At 37.6% G+C, this 19442-nt stretch overlaps 4 protein-coding genes, 51 non-coding genes and 1 pseudogene across 58 annotated transcripts; 26 read left to right on the forward strand and 30 right to left on the reverse strand.

The window, feature by feature from the left end:
• Nucleotides 1-22: 22 nt before the first annotated feature.
• Nucleotides 23-4464, reverse strand: Y105C5B.11 (RING-type domain-containing protein; the record flags this gene model as incomplete). 2 transcript variants are annotated; one of them, NM_001276898.2, is made up of 8 exons in its annotated part: nucleotides 29-162; nucleotides 337-586; nucleotides 640-1132; nucleotides 1181-1253; nucleotides 1801-2181; nucleotides 2484-2735; nucleotides 3269-3835; nucleotides 4240-4464. In NM_001276898.2, 8 exons carry the CDS (start codon nucleotides 4450-4452, stop codon nucleotides 73-75), a joined length of 2319 nt encoding a protein of 772 aa, NP_001263827.1. In that variant the 3' UTR covers nucleotides 29-72. The 2 variants fall into 2 exon arrangements, with proteins under 2 accessions (NP_502900.3, NP_001263827.1); NM_070499.4 differs by lacking the exon at nucleotides 3269-3835 and having other exon boundaries at nucleotides 23-162; nucleotides 4240-4452.
• 21ur-10689 lies at nucleotides 52-72 on the reverse strand. Its single transcript, NR_064853.1, has one exon.
• On the forward strand, nucleotides 2686-2706 carry 21ur-3797. The gene has a single exon (NR_064854.1).
• Nucleotides 4465-4480: 16 nt separating the features above from the next.
• Nucleotides 4481-4501, reverse strand: 21ur-13422. The gene has a single exon (NR_064855.1).
• Nucleotides 4502-4674: 173 nt separating this feature from the next.
• Nucleotides 4675-4695, reverse strand: 21ur-1287. The gene has a single exon (NR_064856.1).
• Nucleotides 4696-5495: 800 nt separating this feature from the next.
• Nucleotides 5496-7391, reverse strand: sams-2 (annotated as a pseudogene). The gene is made up of 6 exons: nucleotides 7320-7391; nucleotides 7143-7203; nucleotides 6654-6777; nucleotides 6170-6552; nucleotides 5708-6117; nucleotides 5496-5661 (listed from the first exon to the last, which is right to left on the reverse strand). Coding segments are annotated over exons 1-6 (1216 nt in total).
• On the reverse strand, nucleotides 6856-6876 carry 21ur-8192. Its single transcript, NR_064857.1, has one exon.
• Nucleotides 7392-7489: 98 nt separating the features above from the next.
• On the reverse strand, nucleotides 7490-7510 carry 21ur-7128. Its single transcript, NR_064858.1, has one exon.
• Nucleotides 7511-7671: 161 nt separating this feature from the next.
• On the forward strand, nucleotides 7672-7692 carry 21ur-9906. Its single transcript, NR_064859.1, has one exon.
• A 225-nt stretch (nucleotides 7693-7917) lies between these two features.
• 21ur-4911 lies at nucleotides 7918-7938 on the forward strand. The gene has a single exon (NR_064860.1).
• On the forward strand, nucleotides 7921-7941 carry 21ur-12480. Its single transcript, NR_064861.1, has one exon.
• Nucleotides 7942-8077: 136 nt separating this feature from the next.
• 21ur-11909 lies at nucleotides 8078-8098 on the forward strand. Its single transcript, NR_064862.1, has one exon.
• 21ur-7283 lies at nucleotides 8079-8099 on the forward strand. The gene has a single exon (NR_064863.1).
• A 642-nt stretch (nucleotides 8100-8741) lies between these two features.
• Nucleotides 8742-8762, reverse strand: 21ur-11087. Its single transcript, NR_064864.1, has one exon.
• On the reverse strand, nucleotides 8743-8763 carry 21ur-3743. The gene has a single exon (NR_064865.1).
• Nucleotides 8764-8843: 80 nt separating this feature from the next.
• Nucleotides 8844-8864, forward strand: 21ur-3635. The gene has a single exon (NR_064866.1).
• Nucleotides 8865-8912: 48 nt separating this feature from the next.
• 21ur-11834 lies at nucleotides 8913-8933 on the reverse strand. The gene has a single exon (NR_064867.1).
• A 134-nt stretch (nucleotides 8934-9067) lies between these two features.
• 21ur-9679 lies at nucleotides 9068-9088 on the forward strand. Its single transcript, NR_064868.1, has one exon.
• Nucleotides 9071-9091, forward strand: 21ur-353. Its single transcript, NR_064869.1, has one exon.
• A 231-nt stretch (nucleotides 9092-9322) lies between these two features.
• 21ur-3372 lies at nucleotides 9323-9343 on the reverse strand. The gene has a single exon (NR_064870.1).
• Nucleotides 9324-9344, reverse strand: 21ur-14222. The gene has a single exon (NR_064871.1).
• Nucleotides 9345-9586: 242 nt separating this feature from the next.
• Nucleotides 9587-9607, reverse strand: 21ur-8605. Its single transcript, NR_064872.1, has one exon.
• Nucleotides 9590-9610, reverse strand: 21ur-4229. Its single transcript, NR_064873.1, has one exon.
• Nucleotides 9611-9767: 157 nt separating this feature from the next.
• On the forward strand, nucleotides 9768-10346 carry skr-10 (Skp1-related protein; the record flags this gene model as incomplete). Its single annotated transcript, NM_070501.7, has 1 exon — nucleotides 9768-10346. The coding sequence occupies one exon, from the start codon at nucleotides 9768-9770 to the stop codon at nucleotides 10344-10346; it is 579 nt and encodes a 192-aa protein (NP_502902.1).
• A 136-nt stretch (nucleotides 10347-10482) lies between these two features.
• 21ur-490 lies at nucleotides 10483-10503 on the forward strand. Its single transcript, NR_064874.1, has one exon.
• A 106-nt stretch (nucleotides 10504-10609) lies between these two features.
• On the forward strand, nucleotides 10610-10630 carry 21ur-2319. Its single transcript, NR_064875.1, has one exon.
• A 910-nt stretch (nucleotides 10631-11540) lies between these two features.
• Nucleotides 11541-11561, reverse strand: 21ur-8174. The gene has a single exon (NR_064876.1).
• Nucleotides 11562-11705: 144 nt separating this feature from the next.
• Nucleotides 11706-11726, forward strand: 21ur-3141. The gene has a single exon (NR_064877.1).
• Nucleotides 11727-12183: 457 nt separating this feature from the next.
• Nucleotides 12184-12204, forward strand: 21ur-4838. The gene has a single exon (NR_064878.1).
• 21ur-15142 lies at nucleotides 12188-12208 on the forward strand. Its single transcript, NR_064879.1, has one exon.
• A 117-nt stretch (nucleotides 12209-12325) lies between these two features.
• 21ur-792 lies at nucleotides 12326-12346 on the reverse strand. The gene has a single exon (NR_064880.1).
• A 127-nt stretch (nucleotides 12347-12473) lies between these two features.
• 21ur-6184 lies at nucleotides 12474-12494 on the forward strand. The gene has a single exon (NR_064881.1).
• A 158-nt stretch (nucleotides 12495-12652) lies between these two features.
• On the reverse strand, nucleotides 12653-13849 carry ifas-3 (Ig-like domain-containing protein). The gene is made up of 4 exons (NM_070502.2): nucleotides 13769-13849; nucleotides 13466-13720; nucleotides 13312-13418; nucleotides 12653-12884 (listed from the first exon to the last, which is right to left on the reverse strand). The coding sequence occupies exons 1-4, from the start codon at nucleotides 13820-13822 to the stop codon at nucleotides 12686-12688; spliced, it is 615 nt and encodes a 204-aa protein (NP_502903.1). The 5' UTR covers nucleotides 13823-13849; the 3' UTR covers nucleotides 12653-12685.
• A 117-nt stretch (nucleotides 13850-13966) lies between these two features.
• 21ur-14609 lies at nucleotides 13967-13987 on the forward strand. Its single transcript, NR_064882.1, has one exon.
• Nucleotides 13988-14137: 150 nt separating this feature from the next.
• Nucleotides 14138-14158, forward strand: 21ur-15095. The gene has a single exon (NR_064883.1).
• Nucleotides 14159-14682: 524 nt separating this feature from the next.
• Nucleotides 14683-14703, forward strand: 21ur-11175. Its single transcript, NR_064884.1, has one exon.
• A 193-nt stretch (nucleotides 14704-14896) lies between these two features.
• On the forward strand, nucleotides 14897-17797 carry Y105C5B.15 (Purple acid phosphatase; the record flags this gene model as incomplete). 2 transcript variants are annotated; one of them, NM_070503.9, is made up of 5 exons in its annotated part: nucleotides 14897-15038; nucleotides 15478-15639; nucleotides 16115-16389; nucleotides 16955-17455; nucleotides 17594-17797. In NM_070503.9, the coding sequence occupies 5 exons, from the start codon at nucleotides 14903-14905 to the stop codon at nucleotides 17771-17773; spliced, it is 1254 nt and encodes a 417-aa protein (NP_502904.1). The 2 variants fall into 2 exon arrangements, with proteins under 2 accessions (NP_502904.1, NP_001294121.1); NM_001307192.3 differs by lacking the exon at nucleotides 14897-15038 and having other exon boundaries at nucleotides 15501-15639; nucleotides 17594-17773.
• 21ur-3937 lies at nucleotides 15191-15211 on the forward strand. Its single transcript, NR_064885.1, has one exon.
• Nucleotides 15440-15460, forward strand: 21ur-4707. The gene has a single exon (NR_064886.1).
• Nucleotides 15637-15657, reverse strand: 21ur-10438. Its single transcript, NR_064887.1, has one exon.
• 21ur-2267 lies at nucleotides 15778-15798 on the forward strand. The gene has a single exon (NR_064888.1).
• 21ur-4803 lies at nucleotides 15781-15801 on the forward strand. The gene has a single exon (NR_064889.1).
• Nucleotides 16418-16438, reverse strand: 21ur-6762. The gene has a single exon (NR_064890.1).
• On the reverse strand, nucleotides 16421-16441 carry 21ur-13236. Its single transcript, NR_064891.1, has one exon.
• Nucleotides 16422-16442, reverse strand: 21ur-12001. Its single transcript, NR_064892.1, has one exon.
• On the forward strand, nucleotides 16555-16575 carry 21ur-11382. Its single transcript, NR_064893.1, has one exon.
• Nucleotides 16691-16711, forward strand: 21ur-6398. The gene has a single exon (NR_064894.1).
• 21ur-11292 lies at nucleotides 17493-17513 on the reverse strand. Its single transcript, NR_064895.1, has one exon.
• Nucleotides 17798-17827: 30 nt separating the features above from the next.
• Nucleotides 17828-17848, reverse strand: 21ur-10170. The gene has a single exon (NR_064896.1).
• Nucleotides 17849-18199: 351 nt separating this feature from the next.
• On the reverse strand, nucleotides 18200-18220 carry 21ur-3449. Its single transcript, NR_064897.1, has one exon.
• A 329-nt stretch (nucleotides 18221-18549) lies between these two features.
• 21ur-721 lies at nucleotides 18550-18570 on the reverse strand. Its single transcript, NR_064898.1, has one exon.
• A 95-nt stretch (nucleotides 18571-18665) lies between these two features.
• Nucleotides 18666-18686, reverse strand: 21ur-217. Its single transcript, NR_064899.1, has one exon.
• On the reverse strand, nucleotides 18669-18689 carry 21ur-1209. Its single transcript, NR_064900.1, has one exon.
• A 274-nt stretch (nucleotides 18690-18963) lies between these two features.
• 21ur-1839 lies at nucleotides 18964-18984 on the reverse strand. The gene has a single exon (NR_064901.1).
• A 337-nt stretch (nucleotides 18985-19321) lies between these two features.
• Nucleotides 19322-19342, reverse strand: 21ur-6362. The gene has a single exon (NR_064902.1).
• Nucleotides 19343-19408: 66 nt separating this feature from the next.
• 21ur-1927 lies at nucleotides 19409-19429 on the reverse strand. The gene has a single exon (NR_064903.1).
• Between the last annotated feature and the right edge of the window lie 13 nt (nucleotides 19430-19442).

Raw genomic sequence — 19442 nt, forward strand, 5'->3', positions numbered from 1 at the left:
CCGTTATTATAAAGTATTGCAAATTCAATCAAATAAAAATCTTTATTGATAATTCCCAGATTTGAAAATTCATTACACAAGTGATGGGAACTCGTTTATGTGACCAATGTGAAAAATGCATTTTGGACAAGTAGGTTTTTGCGATAGCCATTGAGTTGCACACTGAAAATAATTCATTATGTACACCCCAACTAATATCAGCCGCCGACATCTCACGGGTTCCGCGTTCAACCTCTCTGAGGGCGTGGCGCACTGTCGCGATAAACATAATGAAGCGAGGAACCCGTGAGATGTCGGCAGCAGCGAATACTAGTTGGAGTCCCGATTTTGGCTCACATGGGAATGATAAATTTCAGTGCACCGCGGGCATTGAACTGTTCCATTTTCCAAATCAATATCTTCTCTACAAATGATACATTCGGATTCAAATTCTTCAGTGGCATTTGATGACGTCACATCAAAGGTCGCAATGAGTTCTTCTCCGTCTCTCAAGAACCCATCCGATACAGATTCTGCACATTTTGGAGCCACTTTATCTTGGAACTCTTGAATGGTCCTTTCTTTAGCTTGCAATTCAGTTTGAAGTCTGAAAAGAAAAATGAAATTTTTTTCTCTTCTAATCAAACAAAGACACCTTACTCTTCCAACTTCTTTTCCCAAGTTTCCTGGTTTTCCTTGAAAGCTCTTTTTTCAGCCGAAAGCTTTTTCTCGAGTATTTTGATTTTATTCAAACTGGTCTTTAATTCGGCATTTGCCTTGTTGCATCGTTCACTGGTTCTGAAGCATTTCTCGCAGGGCTTTGCTTCTGGTACGGGTATGACGGGTGGTGGTGGCGGTGGAGTTGGCTCTGGCGGCTCCGCCGCCTTTCTCAGCTTCTGCTTCTGCCGTTTCAGCTTCTTCTTGTCAAGTGGTACATCTGGTGAGGCGTCTGACCCAATTTTATTCTCACTTTTTACATTCACCTCCTTAAGGTCTAATGTCGCGTGGCCCATACATTGTCTGAGAATTTTCAAAGAAATTTTCAGAATTTCCGAGCTGTGCCAGATCCCGGGGTTTTTGTATTCACAAACGATAAAGTGGCGTTCTCTCCGTTTACGATTGCAATGCAGCCAATCATGAGGGTCCGCGTGTTCTGAAAATTAATGATATGACGATTTGGATGTGAAAGAAAATTACATACCACATTTCGAAATAGTCGTCAAGCACTCTCTGGCCAGTTTGAGCTTTGCTTGGTTCTGCTCGAGGATCACTACCTAAAAATGTTTTATTTGTGTGGCAGCCGACATTTCCCGGGTTCCGGTAGATGTCGGGTGTTCTGCCGCGCCTAGGGCTTCCATCTCGGCGCCGGTTCGTGGCCTTCGCCGGCCGGTGAAAGGCCTCAAACAGCCTCACGCCGCCACTAACGCCGCGATACATCCGCATCAGGGGCGTGCGACAAATCTCAAAATTTGCCGAGTTCGGCAAATTTGGCAAATTTCTTTTTTCCAATCTTTGCCGAGCACGGCAAATTCGGCAATTTTGCTGAGCTCGGCAAACGACAAACTCGGCAAATTTGCCGCACACCCCTGATCCGCATGCATTGTGCGGCGCGGAACCCCGAATGTGTCGGCCGCTTCCAAATAACTACCTTTCGCACTTCGTTGCGCACAATAGCGTTGCATAAACTACGGTGTGCAGCCGTAAATCCTGACTACAGAAACAGCGGAGTTGACGCCAAAATGCACATCGCGGCGACCGGCGAAGGTCGGCCGGCGTAAGGCGCCCACTCCGCGCCGCTCTCACATAGAAGCCCTAACTCACCATCAAATCCTCTTCACTCTCCCAAGTCTTCAACGGAACTTTGAAGTTGATAGCCTTTCTAATACACCTCTTCAAGTCATCCATATCCTCGTCGAAAAAGTTGTCCATCCATCCCAACATGAACAAGACCCTGGCTTTCCAAGCCGGAAGGAAGGCCTGATCAATCTGCTTCACGGTCGCCGAGACTGGGTGAAGGCATTGATGGATCCCGTAAGTTTTACATTCAGCGAGGAAATATGACATTTTAACAGGAACTCTTGGCTCAATCTCGAATAGGTTCACCATCGGTGGGAAAGCTCTGTCACGTCTGATTTGGTAGTTGCAGTGGGTTTTGAGGTGATTGATCTTGTCGGACAGAGCATGAAGATCCACGTATGTTTCCTGAAAAGAAGATGGATGAAATTGATTGGTTCTGAGCCATCTTGAGCATGTACTCAAAGTGAAAAACTGCATGGCGTGTACGCAGAAAACCGAAAATCGGGACCCCAACCAATATCAGGCCACCGTCATCTCACGGGTTCCGCGCGCCGTTGCGTTCCACTCGCTGTGGGCGTGGCGAGCTGTCCTGCCTGTTGCAAGTTAAACATAGCGGCGCGCGGAAGCCGTGAGATGTCGGCGGCCTGATATTGGTTGGGGTCCCGATTTTTGTCTTTTTTCTGTGATTTTTTTTATTTTGAGCCTACCTCTCCCATCGATAAATATTCCCTCATCACTGCGATAATCATTGTCTTAAAGTCCTGCTTGCACGTTGTATGCTTGCTACAATATTCCCGACTCCAATTCACATCACAAACAATATACGCGAAAATTGAGAAAACTGCATGAGAGACTTCTATTGCACTGTAGCAATAGGGAGATAAAACGTGCAAATATTGGTCTCGTGGATGCATCATCATTTGTTCCCTTGAGACGAGATTGGTCACTTCCGGTGCTAGCTGAAAATTATTTTGATTCACTAAAATTGATTGCGCACTACACTCAAAATAAAAAAAAACTGCGCTCCGTGTACTGCAGAAAACCTAATATTTAATATCAGGCCGTCGACATCTCACGGACTTCGCGCGCCGCTATGTTTATCTCCCAGCGGGCGGAGACAGCTTACCACGCCCACAACGAGTTAAACACAGCGGCGCGCGGAGTCCATGAGATGTCGGCGGCCTGATATTGGTTGGGGTCCCGAATTTTGCCTTTTCTCCGTGAGTGGACGAGAAAAAGGCGGGGCCTAAATATTAGTTTTCTGCAGTACACGCCACGCAGTTTTTTTTATTTTGAGTGTAAGCCTCTCACGAAGTCGAGGCACGAAAAGGGCACACCACGCCCGCCTACTCCCGCACTCCCGTGCGCCCGCACTATCCTACTCCGTGTACTGCGGCCGACGCTGCGCGGGACCTCGCGTCACTATAGTTGTGTACGACAGAAAAGGGCGTAGTGCCTTCGTGAAAAGCCTATTGCGCACAATCTACCCTACCGTAAGTTTTGTTTTATCTACGTCAAAATCGTCCAGAATCTCGTCTAGTTTCTTCAGATCAACTGTCGAGTGTCCGGCTATATCACCTTGCAGCTCTACACGATATTTTCGGATTTTTTGCTTTCCCGCTTCGTTAATTGGATTTCCCTGTTGTTTGAGCAAAATCGGAATTATGTCGAGCAAATCTTCCACGAAGATTCTCCGATGTGCATCAGGATTGATAAGTGTAGATGTCACAGTTCGTAGATAGACATCCAGCTGGTGCAGCTCCGCGAGCTCTGTTATATTCGGAAGTTGGTGTCTATTGTCTAAAGGTCTTAAAGTATCCTTGTCAATGTTCATGAGGAAATCCACGTTGTCATAAATCCATCTCATATCCTTGATGTTCAGGTAGAATGGGCGATACTCGATATTCTTAAGCATCATGTACTTTCTCAGCTTTGAAATCTGTTTGTCGGTGAGTTTGTGCTGGTGTCTCTCGACATATAGACTGACGAGCATTGCAGCAACTGCGCAGCTTACCGTGAGAACCTGGCCATCCAAACAGATGAGCTTTTCGGAAATTAGCTGAAATTCGGGATTTAGGGAGTTTTGGAGAATTTGGATCGCTGCGCCCATTCGCCATGAGCCCCATTACTGAGAGTAGGGCTCCCAGCTGAGTGATGCGGGGGCCGGCGCCGCGGTGTGTGCGCAACGTAGTGCTAGAATTTAGTCATTTGAAAGCGGCCGACACATTCGGGGTTCCGCAGCTTGGCGTGAAATGAGTAGCTTGGTGTGTGCGCAACATAGTGCGAGAATTTAGATATTTGAAAGCGGCCGACACTGTCGAGGTTCCGCGCCACTGCGACGACCTCATGGGAACCCTAACTACTAGTTAGTAGCTACCTAACGCTACAAAAGTACGATAGCTACTAGTAGGACCCATCGCTGCGAGACCTATCGCCGTGTGACCCAACGAATTTTTTTCTCACCAGTTTTTCTCGATACAGTACGACATCTTTCCTTTTATACTCCTTCGATTCTGATCCCGCAAACTTCTTCTCCTGTAGGAAGTGATTTGAAATTCCATCTGGCTCCTGAACATTCTTGTGTTTGTCCTCCAACTCACTACAAATCGGACTAGCTTCGGCTTGTGATGCCCGGAGGCTCGGTAACTGACGATGTTTTCCTGCTCTGGACAACATTTTGAATGTTCTCTGTAAAAGTTTGACGTTGATGAGGTCTATTTCGTGAATAAAGATACTTTTCAAACTGCAGAAACAAGCGGAAACTGAAATAATTGTTTGTTTTGTTCGAATTGTTTGTGAGTTGGAAGTTCGAACTTGTCAAAAATGTTTGTTTGGAACTCACGTAAAAATTATTTCAAATTGTTTTTTTTTAACAAAATAAAAAAATTATTTAATGATAAGATAATAAAGTTAAAATCAGTGAAGTGAAGTAAAAGTGAAAATTTTTATGAAACTCATAAAACAGTCCAAAAATTATAGGTAGTTTATAGGTATTATAACAGACAATTTCTCTACTCGAAAGTTTTAAATTTAGAGCATACCATGATTCATCCTGTAAAGATGTATTTAAATCAAAAACTCTCACTTTGTTATGATTACAGGAGTGGCAGATGAAATTTCAACAAGGTTTTGTTTTCGATAATCGGAAATTCGATAATTTAAATCTCAAATGTTTCACAATTGAAATTTCAAAAGAAAGAATGGAGGTTGGCAACTTTGTTGAATATAAATATCAGCATGTTTTCTTGACTCATTGAAACAGGCTCGAAACTAATAAATTTTCAAAGCTATAGGCAACCTTCCCAGGGAAGTTTAGACTTTGAATTCATAATTTAAAAAACTCAAAATCAGGTGGAAAATTCATTAGCTATCCTAAAAAAAATATTTCACACTGGCATAATAAGTTTACTGTTCCAATGATGTTGAACATTTGGACCGAGATTCAACATTTATTATATTTTCTAGTTTTAGGTCAATGTATTATTCCACTTCGATTCATAAAAGCTGAAGATTTCAGTTTTTGTTATATGAAAAGTTAAAAAAAAAACAGTGAAAAGGTCTTATTTGACAAGATTGATTTGGCTTGAAGAAAAAAAATTGAAACGAGAAAAAACAAACATAATTATTTCTGTTTCTGAATATTCTTTTCTGAATAAAATAATGGTTATTAGAGAAAACGAGAAACAAACAAAACAACAAATGAATCAGACATTGTGCTATCAATGGGCAATTCCGTTTCCGTTTGAGATCGTTTTTCCTCCAATCTTTTTAAGAAGTTCAACGTCAATCTGGAGATGACGTGGCTGCTCCCATGGGAATTCATTGTGTCCAAAGTGTCCGTTCTCAGCGGTTGGTTCATAAATTGGTTTCTTCAAATCGAGATCCCTGAAACTTTACAATTAACAAAAATATTAGTTTATGGCTGACATACTTAATAATCATTCCAGGTCGCAAATCAAAGTTGTCATTGACAATTTTCAATAGTTCTCCTTCGTTCAACGCAGATGTTCCGAAAGAGAACACCATCACTGAAAGTGGTTTGGCTACTCCGATTGCATAAGATACTTGAACAAGACAACGGCGACAGAGTCCTGATTTGACCAGTGACTTGGCAACCCAACGAGCAGCATAAGCGGCAGAACGATCGACTTTGGTGGGGTCTTTTCCAGAGAAAGCACCTCCTCCGTGAGCTCCCCATCCTCCGTAGGTGTCAACGATGATCTTACGTCCAGTAAGTCCAGCATCTCCCATTGGTCCTCCAATAATGAACGATCCACATGGATTGAGATGGTAGATAGTTTTGTCGTCGATGAGATTGGCAGGAATCACTGCTTTGATAACCTAAAACCAAACAATAAATATAGTTTTATTTTTTATTAATATTTTTAATTACCTTCACGATGAGTTCCTTTCTCAAATCATCGAGACTGATATCTGGAGAATGTTGGGTGGAGATAACAACAGTGTGGACGCGCAGTGGGATACATGCTCCTCCTTCCGAAGCATATTCGATTGTGACTTGGGTCTTCGAGTCCGGACGAACCCATTCGAGCTCTCCAGATCTACGGAGCTCGTGAAGCTTCCGGTTCAACTTGTGCGACAAGAGAAGAGTCAATGGCATAGCTTCTTCGGTTTCATCAGTAGCATATCCAAACATGATTCCTTGATCTCCAGCTCCGACATCGTCACTATCCTTGTCCACGTGGACTCCAGCAGCGATTTCAGGTGATTGTTGTTCAAGTGCAACAAGAACATTGCATGTCTTGTAATCGAATCCTGAAAATGAATAACGTATTTAATCAATAAACCAAGAAATTGAGATTCCTAACACAACGTGACGAGCCAATCGTGTAGAAACGAAATTATATTCTTCATACCTTTCGAGGAATCATCGTATCCAATTTTCTTAATGACGTTTCGGACGAGAACCTGGTAGTCGACGATAGCTTTCGAGGTGATCTCACCGCACAACATGATCATACATCGTTTTAGTCACCGTTTCTGTAATCAAAGTAACCGTTGTAACAGGTAAAGAAACATATTGTTGCGATAAGCTTCAACCCCGTTTCCCGCATCATCCAACACCCGTAGAGCCAGAAATCAGAGACATGAATAGGCGATAAATTTAAAAGAACTACAGGAAACGGTACGAGTTAACTGTTGATCCTTCTGCAAATCAAATTCACAACACAAATATCAATATCATGTTAACACGATGTGAGTGTGCTGAATGTGACCGCCTGGCTTCCATATCGCCGAATCTCTGAATGTTGTTAGGGGATAATAATAGGGACTTTTGCTCATCACAGGTCCATGTTGTTGTTGAACTTTCGTTGAAGGATGTTGAAAAGTCCTGAATCACTTACCACATGCAACCTTCGCGTGAGGATCTTGAGCCAAATGAGCATCAAGAACAGCGTCCGAGATCTGAAAATAGACATCTTCGTTTGAGAAATTACATTTATAATATATACGCATTTTCGGAACCATGGAACTAAAAAACCTGGCACTTCAATAATATTTTTCGTTGGCTACTTGCTTACCTGGTCACACATCTTGTCAGGATGCCCTTCAGAGACAGATTCGGAGGTGAAAAGGAACTTGTGTTGCGACATTTTGTTCAGTTGGAAGGTTGAAACACTTCGTCTGAAAAATAGTGGTTGGGTTTAGATACACTATCCACCAACAAGTACTAAATATGAATATTACGAAAAGAAGGAAAAAAGAATCGCTATCATTCAATGAGGGTTTGAATTAAAATTTGATAACATCATGAAACAGCAAAGATTAGAACATTACGTTGAGAAGTTATAGAAAAATCCGATTTTCAAAAAGTAAAAAAAAAAACAACTGTAGATAATAGCTGTTATAATTTTGGGTAACAACTTTAGATATTATTTTTGAAAAGAAATAGACGACTGCTCACAATGAGAGCTGGACAAGAGAATGAGTCTACATGCAGAGTGTGCCGAAAAAAATATTAGAAATCGATCGATTGGAACGCTGCGTTTGTTAAAAAAATATTGATTAGTTTTCCACAGGGAGATGATGAGAAATGCCGTCAAGTTAAACGCGACGAGAAAAAGAAAATTTGACTGTTTCAATTGGTTGTTATAAACTTGGATACGATTTATATAGTATTAATACTGAACTAATTATACACATTAGAAATACTATAGGAATATGACAAGGAAAGTGCTGGAAATTAACTCAAAGATGCATACGTTTTTGTAATTGGAGAGGTGAAAAAAAAATTACTGTTTCTAAAATATACCAAATTTCGGGTAAAAATTAGGGGGTATTTCTCGGGAAAAAAATATTGGACTAATTTGCAAAGAATCAAAATTTAGGTCCGTTTTTATAAAACTGTTATGTTTGTTACTGTATTCTAGCAACTATGTTAATATTTGATCTACAAGTCTCAGACGTAGCAAGGTAGCAACCAAATTGAATTAAGTCGGAAATGGAATAAAAAATTGGAGAAACAAATAGAATGCATTGAAAAATGGAAAAAAAGAAAGAACAAAAAATGCGACTACTCACAATGAGAAGAGAATGTATAAATGACTCCTCACAATCAGGCAGACTGTTTTTTTCCAGAAAACGACTGGGACGCTGCAAATCTAGGTCAATTATTGATATTGGGTAGAGAGAGTTCAATGCATTTCTAGGAGGTTTAGAAAAACAGACAGTGCACCTGCTCTAGGATTTCCCTAACAAAGGTCTTTTCTCTCTAAACCTCGCCTATAACACAATGTCTCATCTCATCCTGTCAAAATTTGACCTACATTTCCAGCGTTTTTAACCGAAGCCAGTTAGGCTATTGGTCATTCTTGCATTTAGCTCTCACCCTGGGCAGCTGCATTTTATTTTTCCTTCTTTTTAAATTTTTTTTTTTTTTGGTTTTTCGTTCTTTTGTTTTATCAATGACCCAGAATCTGTTTGTCTGAAAACCTTAAACTTTAAGCATTCAAAGTTCTAGTCCAATTAAAAATGTTGAACTCTCTAAAACTATAATACCTGTTTGATGCAGTTTTTATAATAAACTATTTTTGAACAAATCCCGATCGAGAAATAAACTTGATAATTACTTAAAGTTGTACCACTAATAAAACCGAAAAATCACTTTAAAATTCGATTACCTATAACCTTAAAAAATATTCTGATCTTCTAAAAACCTCCTAAAATGTAATTTGAGAAAATGTCGCAATATTGCAAAAAAAATTTAAAATCAATTCTAAATTTTGCTATTTCGAGGTGTTATCAAATTTTAGCGCAAGCCTTATTCGAATATTGCATTGGGATTTGCTTTCTTCTTTTTTTTTGTAAAATTCATATCGAGGATATGTAAACCAGTTTGTCAAATTTGTTGCTTTAAACCCCTTTGGATTAATTTAGGCTTACACTATTTCAGACCACTTTTTGATCGATAAAATATTAGGGGCCTCCTCAACAACCTTGTCGGTTGATATTAAACCTTTTTAGACAAATCGATATTTTTCGAACAAACGCAGCGTTCCATGCTGTTGATTTTGCGTGTATAACTCTTCAATCAACTTTAGATGCAATACTATATAAATCTTATCCAAATGTATAACAACCAGTTGAAACAGTCAAATTTTCTTTTTCTCGTCGCGTTCAACTTGACGGCATTTCTCATCATCTCCCTGTGGAAAACTAATCAATACTTTTTGAACAAACGCAGCGTTCCAATCGATCGATTTCTAACATTTTTTGAGGGATAGTCTGTCTGCAGAGTCATTCTATCGTTTATATCTCATTGTGAGCAGTCGTCTACATTTTTTTCTATCTTTCTATACACATTTCAAAACTATTATCTAACGTTGTTACCCGAAATTATAACAGCTGTTAGATACAGTTCTTTTTTTTACTTTTTGAAATCAGATTTTCCTACATTTTCTTAACTTAATCATCTTTCTTTATTTTTTCAACCCATTATTTTTCCAGAAACTACTCTAAAACTACCAACAATGTCCGCTGAAGTCGCTGCCGTTGAAATCCAAGAAGCTCCAGTTGCTGCTCCAATCATGTACAAAGTTGAATCAAATGATGGAACAGTTTTCGAAATCAGTGATGAAGCAGTAAAACAATCAAATACACTCTCCAATCTAATCTCTACATGTGCTCCAGAAGATGTAGCTTCAATGGATCCAATTCCAATTACAAATGTCACTGGAAACATCCTGAAGATGGTCATTGAATGGTGTGAGAAACACAAAGGAGAAGCACTTCCAGTTGATGATGACAGTGTTCCAAAGCATATCACTGTTCCCGAATGGGATACCAACTTCTTGAAAATCGACAACGAAGTGCTCTTCGACTTGATTGTTGCCTGCAACTACCTTGATGTGCCTGGATTAATGAATTATGGATGCAAGATGGTTGCCATGATGGCTATCGGAAAGTCTCCTGATGAGTTGAGAATCATCTTTGCAATTCCAACTGATGAAGAGGATGAAGCTGCTGAGAGAGCTGCAAAGGAGAAGGCTGAAGCTGAGAAGAAGGCGAATGCTGAGAAGGACGCAGCTGAACCATCGACTTCCAAATAATTTCTATGTATCAAGTGTTTTGTGTTTCTTATCAAATAAATAAGTTTGACTGTAATCTTGTTGACAAACATTACACAAAATTTTTATTAACAGTTTCAAGGTGTTGTTTTGAAGAGTTATTCCTAAAATGAAATATTCCATAGCAAGGTTCTAACACAGAATGCACTTTGACTATCTTCTTGTTGAAACATTTGGAAATTTTGAAAAAAAACATCTACTGTTTCAATATGTTGATTTTAAGAGTGAGGCTAAACAAGCAACAGTAAGTTTTTATTTAACCAAAAGCAATTACGTTTGAAAATGTCACAATTAAACCTTATAAACTAGTGTTGAAAGGGCATTCAAAAAAAAACTCGCGTATCTAGTTACTTTAATTCAAAAAATTCAAAAATACCATGCCACTTTTGCGGAAAAGTTTGCAATTTTGTGCGATGCTCAAAAATGTATTCACATATATCAATTTTTATGTTGGAACGTTTACTACCTAGCAACAAGAACTCCAGTAAGCTTCCTAGTCCTGGTTTTCTACTTTCTTGTTTTTTAAAACAGAAAATGCCACCCTTGCTCCTCTTCTTGGCAATTGTTGCTTGTTTCTCAAAATGCGAAGCCATTGAGAAAATGTTCATCGTCTGGGGTGCTCCAACAATATTCTCTACTCCAATAAAAATTGAAGGTAGTTTCAAGTATCATTGTATGGATGAGTGTTTGAAGGATGCAAATTGTTTGGTGAGTAAAACTTGAGAATTAGTTTAGAAAACTTTATGGTTTCATGTGGTTTCTGAAACCGAGGATGGCTGCAATTTATATCGAAAAGGAAGGATTTACGTTATAAGCAGGTTGAATGCGAAGTGGGGAGAGCGAATTGCAATTAGTTTATTTCCATATTACAAGTTCTCCAGGTGAAAGTTCAATTTTTTCGGGTTTTGCGGTTAGCAGCCAACATCAGTATGAGAAGCGAAACCAGGCAGATGTCGGGCGCAGTTCAGTAACGTTGTTTGATGATTGTATGAGTTCGAGCAGAAAAAGTGAACATCCTGAAACATTAGATCACTTACTTTATCCATCAGTGCATTCCTGGCTCCAAATTTGTTGCGATATTCGAGAAAACCCCATCATTTATTATTATCGAGCTATTATTATCGAGAAATGAATCAATTTGACATTTTTCAAAGAATTGCGTAAAACAATGTGGAACAAATAGATGACATCACGCTAGTAAATTTAAAAAAAAAGTAATCTTACTTATGGTTTGTCTGAAACGGGCAAAAATTATTTGTTTCAATTTTGTAGCAATTGTGGGAAATTAACCGATAATGTTTCATAATGCTTACATAAATTAACATTGTTTTCTAACAACAATCCACCGATTGAACACAGGTGCGAATTCTCTTCTTCACCACATTTTTTTAGAATTTTCAAAATATTTAAAGTTATTCGAATTTATTTGTGTGATATGTTCATTATAATACTATTTTTAGTTTTATGCCTAAAAAACAGAAAAATGTCACCATTTTGTACTCGATCGGAATTTGTACTTGATCTCAATAAAGATGCAACAAATTACGTCACTTTTCAAATTTATACAAAATTTATGTAATAAAAAATTTCCACCGTTTCCGCTGGTTTTTGAATTTATACGACGTTTCTACTTTTTTAAGGTATGTATTTCGCGTTTCCGTCTGGCCCTCTGACAACTGTGTGTAAGGGAGCAGCGGACAGTATCAGGGGTTGGTGATGAAACACCTACCGAATGCCTGGTACGGTAAGCTGACCAACCTCCACTAACCGATAATGTTTCATAATGTTTACATAAATTAACATAATTTCATAACTACAATTGGTCAAAGATATTGTAAGGATGAACGCAACGAATTACATAGTTTTTTTTTTCAATTTTCCAGTTCCCAACAGTTTCATAAATTAAACATTTTAAAATTTAAACCTCAATTAACTCCTACAAAAACTTTTTAGAAATTGGAAAACGAGTTGTCAGATCATAATTAAATAATAAAAAACAAGTTTTTAAAAGTAGACTATCTGAAACAGTAATTCAATAAATTTTTGGACAGTTTTAAACTTTCACTGTTTCGCCTATAACACAAATTCAAGGTTATTATCAATGGTCACTCTTCTGGCAAAATCAGCAAATGATACACCCACACATGCTTGCACCTAATTATGATTTTATCAGTTTGTGATTTCGATTTCTGAACTTTTTGCAAAAGTGTCTAGAATCATCTGTACACTAATACATGGCCAGACATCTGCCCGGTTTCGAGTCGTTCCTTGCAGTGCAATAGTATCAAAATCAAATATTTATTTTATTAACAAAAAATAAGTTACCACGACTCTAACAAAAATTCTTCACACGCTTGACGGTCCTTCACAGTGCACACTTGCCCATCTTCGTGAGCACTGAGCCATGTTCCGTTAGAACTGAGAAACGACCAGGTCCCGTTGCCATTTTCGAATGGGCTCCACAGTTCCGTTGGCTCAGGAATGTATACTAGAGTCAGCTGGTTGCTCCCCAGGCAAGCTCTGCAATGTTTTTTAGGCTCACTTCTAGATGCTAGAAAGTTTTTTCTTTTCAATTTTCAAATTCTATACGTTGGAAGTTTAAGTACTGTACTGTAGTACTGTATAGTCGCTTCTGTAGTACTGTATAGTCGCAAGGCAAAAATTGGCACCACAACCAATATCAGGCCGCCGACATCTTACGAGTTCCGCGCTCCACTATATTTTCCTCGCAGAGGGCGGGACAGCTCGCCAAGCCCGCTGAACGTAGTGGCGCGCGGAACCCGTCAAATGTCGGCGGCCTGATATTGATTGGGGCGCCAATTTTTGCCTTTTCTCCGTGGGCCTATATAAGTGTACACGCAACAGTTTTAAATTTCTCGCAAGTTTCATATATTTAACCGAAATGGGACACTCTGACACCACATGTCTTTACAGAGCCTACACGTACCTTAGATATTTGCCCCGTGGATCAACTGCCCTGAAAACCACTTTCTCGTTCCAGTCCTCAATAATCCAATTTTCACATGTCCCCGCTTCGCCCGACTTCATGTCAACCTAGAATTATTCTCTATCAGCACAGTTTTTTTTTACTTTTTTGAAACCTTCAATCCTTCGTCATACCAATGAAGATATGTTCCATGACACGAACGTATCCTCCGTTTTCCGGCGGCACCTTCTGCGAACTGCCGCATGGTTTCTGGGACTCGGGCTTTTCGAATGTAGTCCGGGTGCTGTAATCCTAGCTGTTGTAATTGTAGAAAAGCCCGGTCTTGTTGTGCAATGTTAGGTGATCTCATCGTGTTGACTAGTTGAACAAAGTTCCGATAGTCAGTGTCGACGGTTATTTGAAAGTTGTGCTGAAAATATTTTTTATAACAATTTAATTATTTAAAAAAAGAGCCTACCAGTCGATCATGTGTATCGCCAACTGTTAAATTGTAATAACTTTCTTCTTGCATTCCCAAATGAAAATATTCAATCTGAAAAACATGGGGAACGTTAACAGTTTTATTTCCAGTCAAATCTGGAAAATGATTTTTTTTTCTCAAAAAAATTCCTGTTACAGAAAAATTTTTTTTTTTTCATGGTTGTCTTCTAAGCAGTTAATAGTTACAGTTAAAAAATTAGAGAAATTAGAAGCAGAGAAATTATATTGTGCAAAAACTCTGTGCTTGTTTAAAAGAAATAATGAGCAAGAAAAGGTAAACAATGGAAAATAATATGACTGTTTCATCTTATGTTAGTAAGTACAAACTTAAGTGGCTGTTTACTGTTCAGCTTTTTCCACTTAGAAATGTTTTTTTGGTCAAACGCAAATAGATCAGACTACACTCAAAATAAAAAAAAACTGCGTGGGCGTGTACTGCAGAAAACCTAATATTTAGGTCCCGCCTTTTTCTCGTCCACTCACGGAGAAAAGGCAAAAATTTTGACCCCAACCAATTTCAGGTCGCCGACATCTCACGGGTTCCGCGCGTCGCTGCGTTTAGCTCGCTGTGGGCGTGGCGAGCTGTCTCCGCCTGCTGCGAGTCAAACATAGCGGCGCGCGGAACCCGTGATATGTCGGCGGCCTAATATTGGTTGGGGTCAAAATTTTTGCATTTTCTCCGTTAGTGGACGAGAAAAAGGCGGGGCCTAAATATTACGTTTTCTGCAGTACACGCCCACGCAGTTTTTTTTTTGAGTGTAAATTCCTACAAATGATTATGTGAAAAATTTGAGTTTTTTTACAAAAAAATTGCAAGAAATTTGAAATTTTTAAGACAAAATCTTCTGTTTCACCTTTATTTTTTAATGTTTCTAGTGATGCAAATCTTATTATTTGATTTGCATTTTTTTTTGCAAAAAATTAACTTTCCCCATTTTTCCCCATCAATCAAACGAATTATCATCAAATCTACAGTTCTTATCATTTTTTTATTGCTAATCAGTCATAACTCAAGAAGAATGACATCGGAAACGACGCGAATCGGAACAGATTAAAAACTATAAAACCAAAGAATTTCAGATGGAAAACTCATCATTTTCCCAGAAAAACGATGAGAAAACTGCTAGTTTCGTTGGTTTTATTGATTTTCTCTGAAAATGTGACAGCGAATCGGGTGGAGCAGGTTCATCTCAGTTTGAGCGGGAAAATGGATGAAATGGTTGTGACGTGGCTAACGCAGGGACCTCGTGGGTTTTTTTTTGTTTTTTCATATTGATTTTTCAATAATGGGTTTCTAAGCATCCAGTGAAATTTTCTACAAATTTTTTTTCTAAATTATGAAAATTTTTTTACTGTTTCGAAAACTCTATTTTAAGTGTGTATGTTTTTCAAAATTTGTTAATGACGTTTTTTCCTCTGAATAATTCACATATTATTTGTTGTATTATTTTGCCACATTTGAAGAAAACCAACTTTTTTAAAACAATTTTCAAATTTTTTACTGTTTCAGTTTTTTTTTTTCAATGTAAAATGCCATTATAGGCGTGTTATTAAAAAAAAATTTCCTTAAATAAACAGAATATTATAATTAAAATTTTTACACTGCTTCATCTAGTTCTCAAAAACTTTCCCGTTTTCTACATTTCAATTCCACAATGAATTCCACAAATATTCTGGAATTTTCAGTACCAAATGTGACGCCATATGTGATGTACGGATTATCTAAGGATGCTCTTCGATGGACCGCCAAGGCCACCACTACGTCATGGAAAGACCAGGGATCTCATGGATACGTCAGATATACCCATAGGGCGACTATGACGAAGATGGTCCCAGGTGACACTTATTGTGAGTAATTATAAGATATTAAATTATAAAAATGTATATAAGTTATAAATAAAGCGTGAAACAGTAAAATTTTATTTTTTTTCACAAATAATTTCTGTTTCACATTTTCGATATAAAAACTAGCAACATTTAGTTAAGTAGTTAACTACAACTGAATGCCAAAAACACACAATTTTTAAAAAAGTATGTGTAATTTCCATTTTTTTTTTCAATTTTTTCCAGATTTTTTCAATTTTTTCCAGATTTTTTCGGAAGTTTCTCAATATTTTCCGAAGTTTTCAGAACATTCTGGAGTGTTTTCTTTTTGAGTATCTATTTTATTGCCACAGTATTCCTACAGTGTTCCTACAGTACTTCTACAATACTTCAACCATCCCTACAGTACCCTTACAGTGCTGCTAGACTAGACAAGAGACGTGTGAAACCCCGATTTATGTCGGCTGCTAATAATAATATCGAAATTAAAAATTTCCAGACTACAAAGTCGGCAGTTCCCAAGACATGTCAGACGTCTATCACTTCCATCAACCTGACCCAACTCAACCGCTTCGTGCTGCAATATTTGGAGATTTGAGTGTCTACAAAGGCGCTCCATCGATAAAACAACTAACTGATGCCACGCACGATAACCATTTCGATGTGATTATTCATATTGGAGATATCGCGTATGATCTACACGATGACGAGGGAAATCGAGGAGATGACTATATGAATGCAGTTCAGCCATTTGCTGCGTATGTTCCTTATATGGTAGGTGAGCAGTGAGCGGCCGACAAAAATCTGATGGGCGTTTGAAGAATCAATTTTTTGAAAAGTAAGACAGTCTCTAACAAATCTGAGAAACTGCAAAAAAATGTTTCAAAACTTCACTGTTTTAAATAATCGATAAATACAGTAAACATGTTTTCAATTTAGTTTAAATCTTTTAAAAATTATACCGTTTTACAAATGTTAAAAATTTTTGTTTGCCTAGATGCATCTTTACAAAAAATAGAAAAAAAAAATACTGTTTCACAAAAATAACATATAATGTTGCACACTTTCAATACAATCTACTTGCAATTTCAAATTAATATAAATGAATTCTGAATTTCAACAGTAGCTCATGAAAACCACCAAAAAACACATAGCGCGAAATTTCCTCAAATAGGAACCGAACCCTGGTCTTCTGATTGGAAGTCTGAGCATTTACCGCCTGCGCCACTAGGCTAGCTGGCACAGTGCAACCAGTGGCTCAGTGGATAACGAGTCCGGCTTCCAAACTCAACACGATGGTTCGATACCGCGACGTACAACATTTTCCAGTGTCTTTCAGGTTTTCGCCGGTAACCACGAGTCTGACAGTCACTTCAATCAAATAATCAATCGCTTCACAATGCCTAAAAACGGAGTATACGATAATAATCTATTCTGGAGTTTTGACTACGGGCTCACCCATTTCATAGGTCTGAACTCTGAGTATTACGCCGAGATTCATACAAAAGAAGCTCAAGCTCAATACAAATGGCTTCAGGCTGATTTGGCAAAGAACAAGGCTCAATGGACTATTGTGATGTTCCATAGACCATGGTATTGCTCTACAAAGGATAAAGGAGGATGTAATGATTATTTGGATATGTTATCTAGAAAAGGAAACAGTGAATTGCCGGGATTGGAAAAATTATTGTTTGACCATAAAGTTGATATGGTGTTATATGGGCATAAGCACACTTACGAGAGGATGTGGCCAATTTACGATGGAACTGGGTACAAGTCATCGGATTCTGGACATATTCGGAATGCAAAGGCACCAGTTTATATACTAACTGGATCTGCGGTTAGTTTGTTAAAATAATTTTTTTTTGAGGATTCAACTAATTTTAGACATCAAAAAATTAAAACATATAACAGTGAATAAATATAAAAATTCATTGAAACAGTAAACTTTCAAAAAAAATTTTAAAAAAATTTTCAGGGCTGCCACACACATGAAGGACCCTCCGACGCACCCCAATCATTTTCTGCAACTCGACTTGGACAATATGGATATACCCGTCTCAAAGTCTACAATACGACTCATTTGAGCACGTATTTTGTGGATACAAGTGATAAAGTTGGAAATTTCATGGATAAATTTTATTTGGAAAAAGATTAAATTTTGACAAATAAATAATTATGGAAAATTTTTTTACTAGTAGATATTAAAGTGAAAAAAAAAATTCAACCGGTATTAATAGCGAACTTTCGAAAATTTATTTCACAGTTTTCTAAAACAGTAATTTTTTTTTAATTATCAAAAATTAATTAATACTGTAAGACTCTGCGAACTTGTACGATTTTTTTTAATTAGCAGCCGAATGGTGCCCGTGCCTACGTGCCTAAGGGGGCCTAGTGGTGCCTAGTTCGCTAGATCGCAGTGTTTCTCAGGTCGCGATGCGACCTGCGACCTAGCGACCTAAGAATATGCTTTTTGCACCAAAAACACCAAAAAACAACGGAGTCTGTCACTTATTAAAAAATGATAGAATGAGGCACAACCCGGCAGATGTCGGATAGTACGGAAAAAACAAGATTTTAATTTTACATTTATTTTACTCACTTAATAACTTGAAAATTTTTTTAAAATTAAATTAGCTACATGAAACATGATGTGTCTTTAATTAACGTCAATAACATTTTGATCGCATTTCCAATTTAATTTTAATGGAATCAACTTTTGATTTTTTTTACAGTACAGTGAACACATTTAATTTTGACTCCATATTCTGAAATAGAATGTCCGTTTGAAAATTACATTGCTAAGTCGCCAGGTGCCTCGACCTTTTGCCACCCCTATGCCCGGCATCTAACGGAGTCTGACACTTATCAAAAAAAATGACACAATGAGGCACAACCCAGCAGATGTCGGATGCTACGGAAAATAACAATTTTTGATTCGAAATGTCTCTTATAATAACTTTAAAAATTTTTTTAAACTAAAATAGCTACATGAAACATGTTGTGTCTTTAATTAACGCCAATAACATTTTGATACTGTAAAATTGAAAAAATTCAGTTGATAGGATATATTATATCTAAAAAGCATAGTTTCACTATAAGAACTATGTGAAACATGTTCAACTTTTTTAATGGTGTTTAAATTTGTGTTGAAATATTGTAAAAATTGTAAAAAAATTCTACATTTGAGATACTAAGAACCTTACTCTTCTACATTCTGGAAAAATTGAAGATATCTCAAACCAAACTATTTCAAAACTGAGTAGCGCCCGACATATCACGGTTATCTCTGAAATTTTAAAAATAATTCAAACAGATTTTTCTTTAAAATAAACCGGAAGACTTTTCCCAGTGAAAATCAATGTGCGAATAAATTTTATTTTTTAATTTTCTCATGTAGGCCGAATGAAACGGTATTTTTTTCAATTATTGAAACATTTTTTAAACTTAACATGACAGTTAAAAATTTTCAATATTTTAGAAACAAGTTATCAGAAGTGTGGTAAATTCACACAAAAAAACCCTGGAAAGCTCCGTAAAGCTACACAAATCTTTGTAAATTCACTTAAATACTCGTGATTTTAAATGAAACTCTGAAAATCTATATCGAAAACACCGCAAGTTTGAACATGAACCCAGAATACACAAACGTAAATACAGAAAAATCAGAAGAATTTGCATTTCTTCGAAATATTTAAGCAGGTAAGATTAAAAAATAAACCGCCCATTAATTAAAAAAAATCTCAAACAATTTCATGAATACACTGAAACAGCAAAAAAATTGTTTATGGTTTTGCAAAGTTTTAATGTTTTATCAGTTTCAAGGT

Source organism: Caenorhabditis elegans, chromosome IV (genome assembly GCF_000002985.6).
Source record: "Caenorhabditis elegans chromosome IV".
Classification (NCBI taxonomy): domain Eukaryota; kingdom Metazoa; phylum Nematoda; class Chromadorea; order Rhabditida; family Rhabditidae; genus Caenorhabditis; species Caenorhabditis elegans.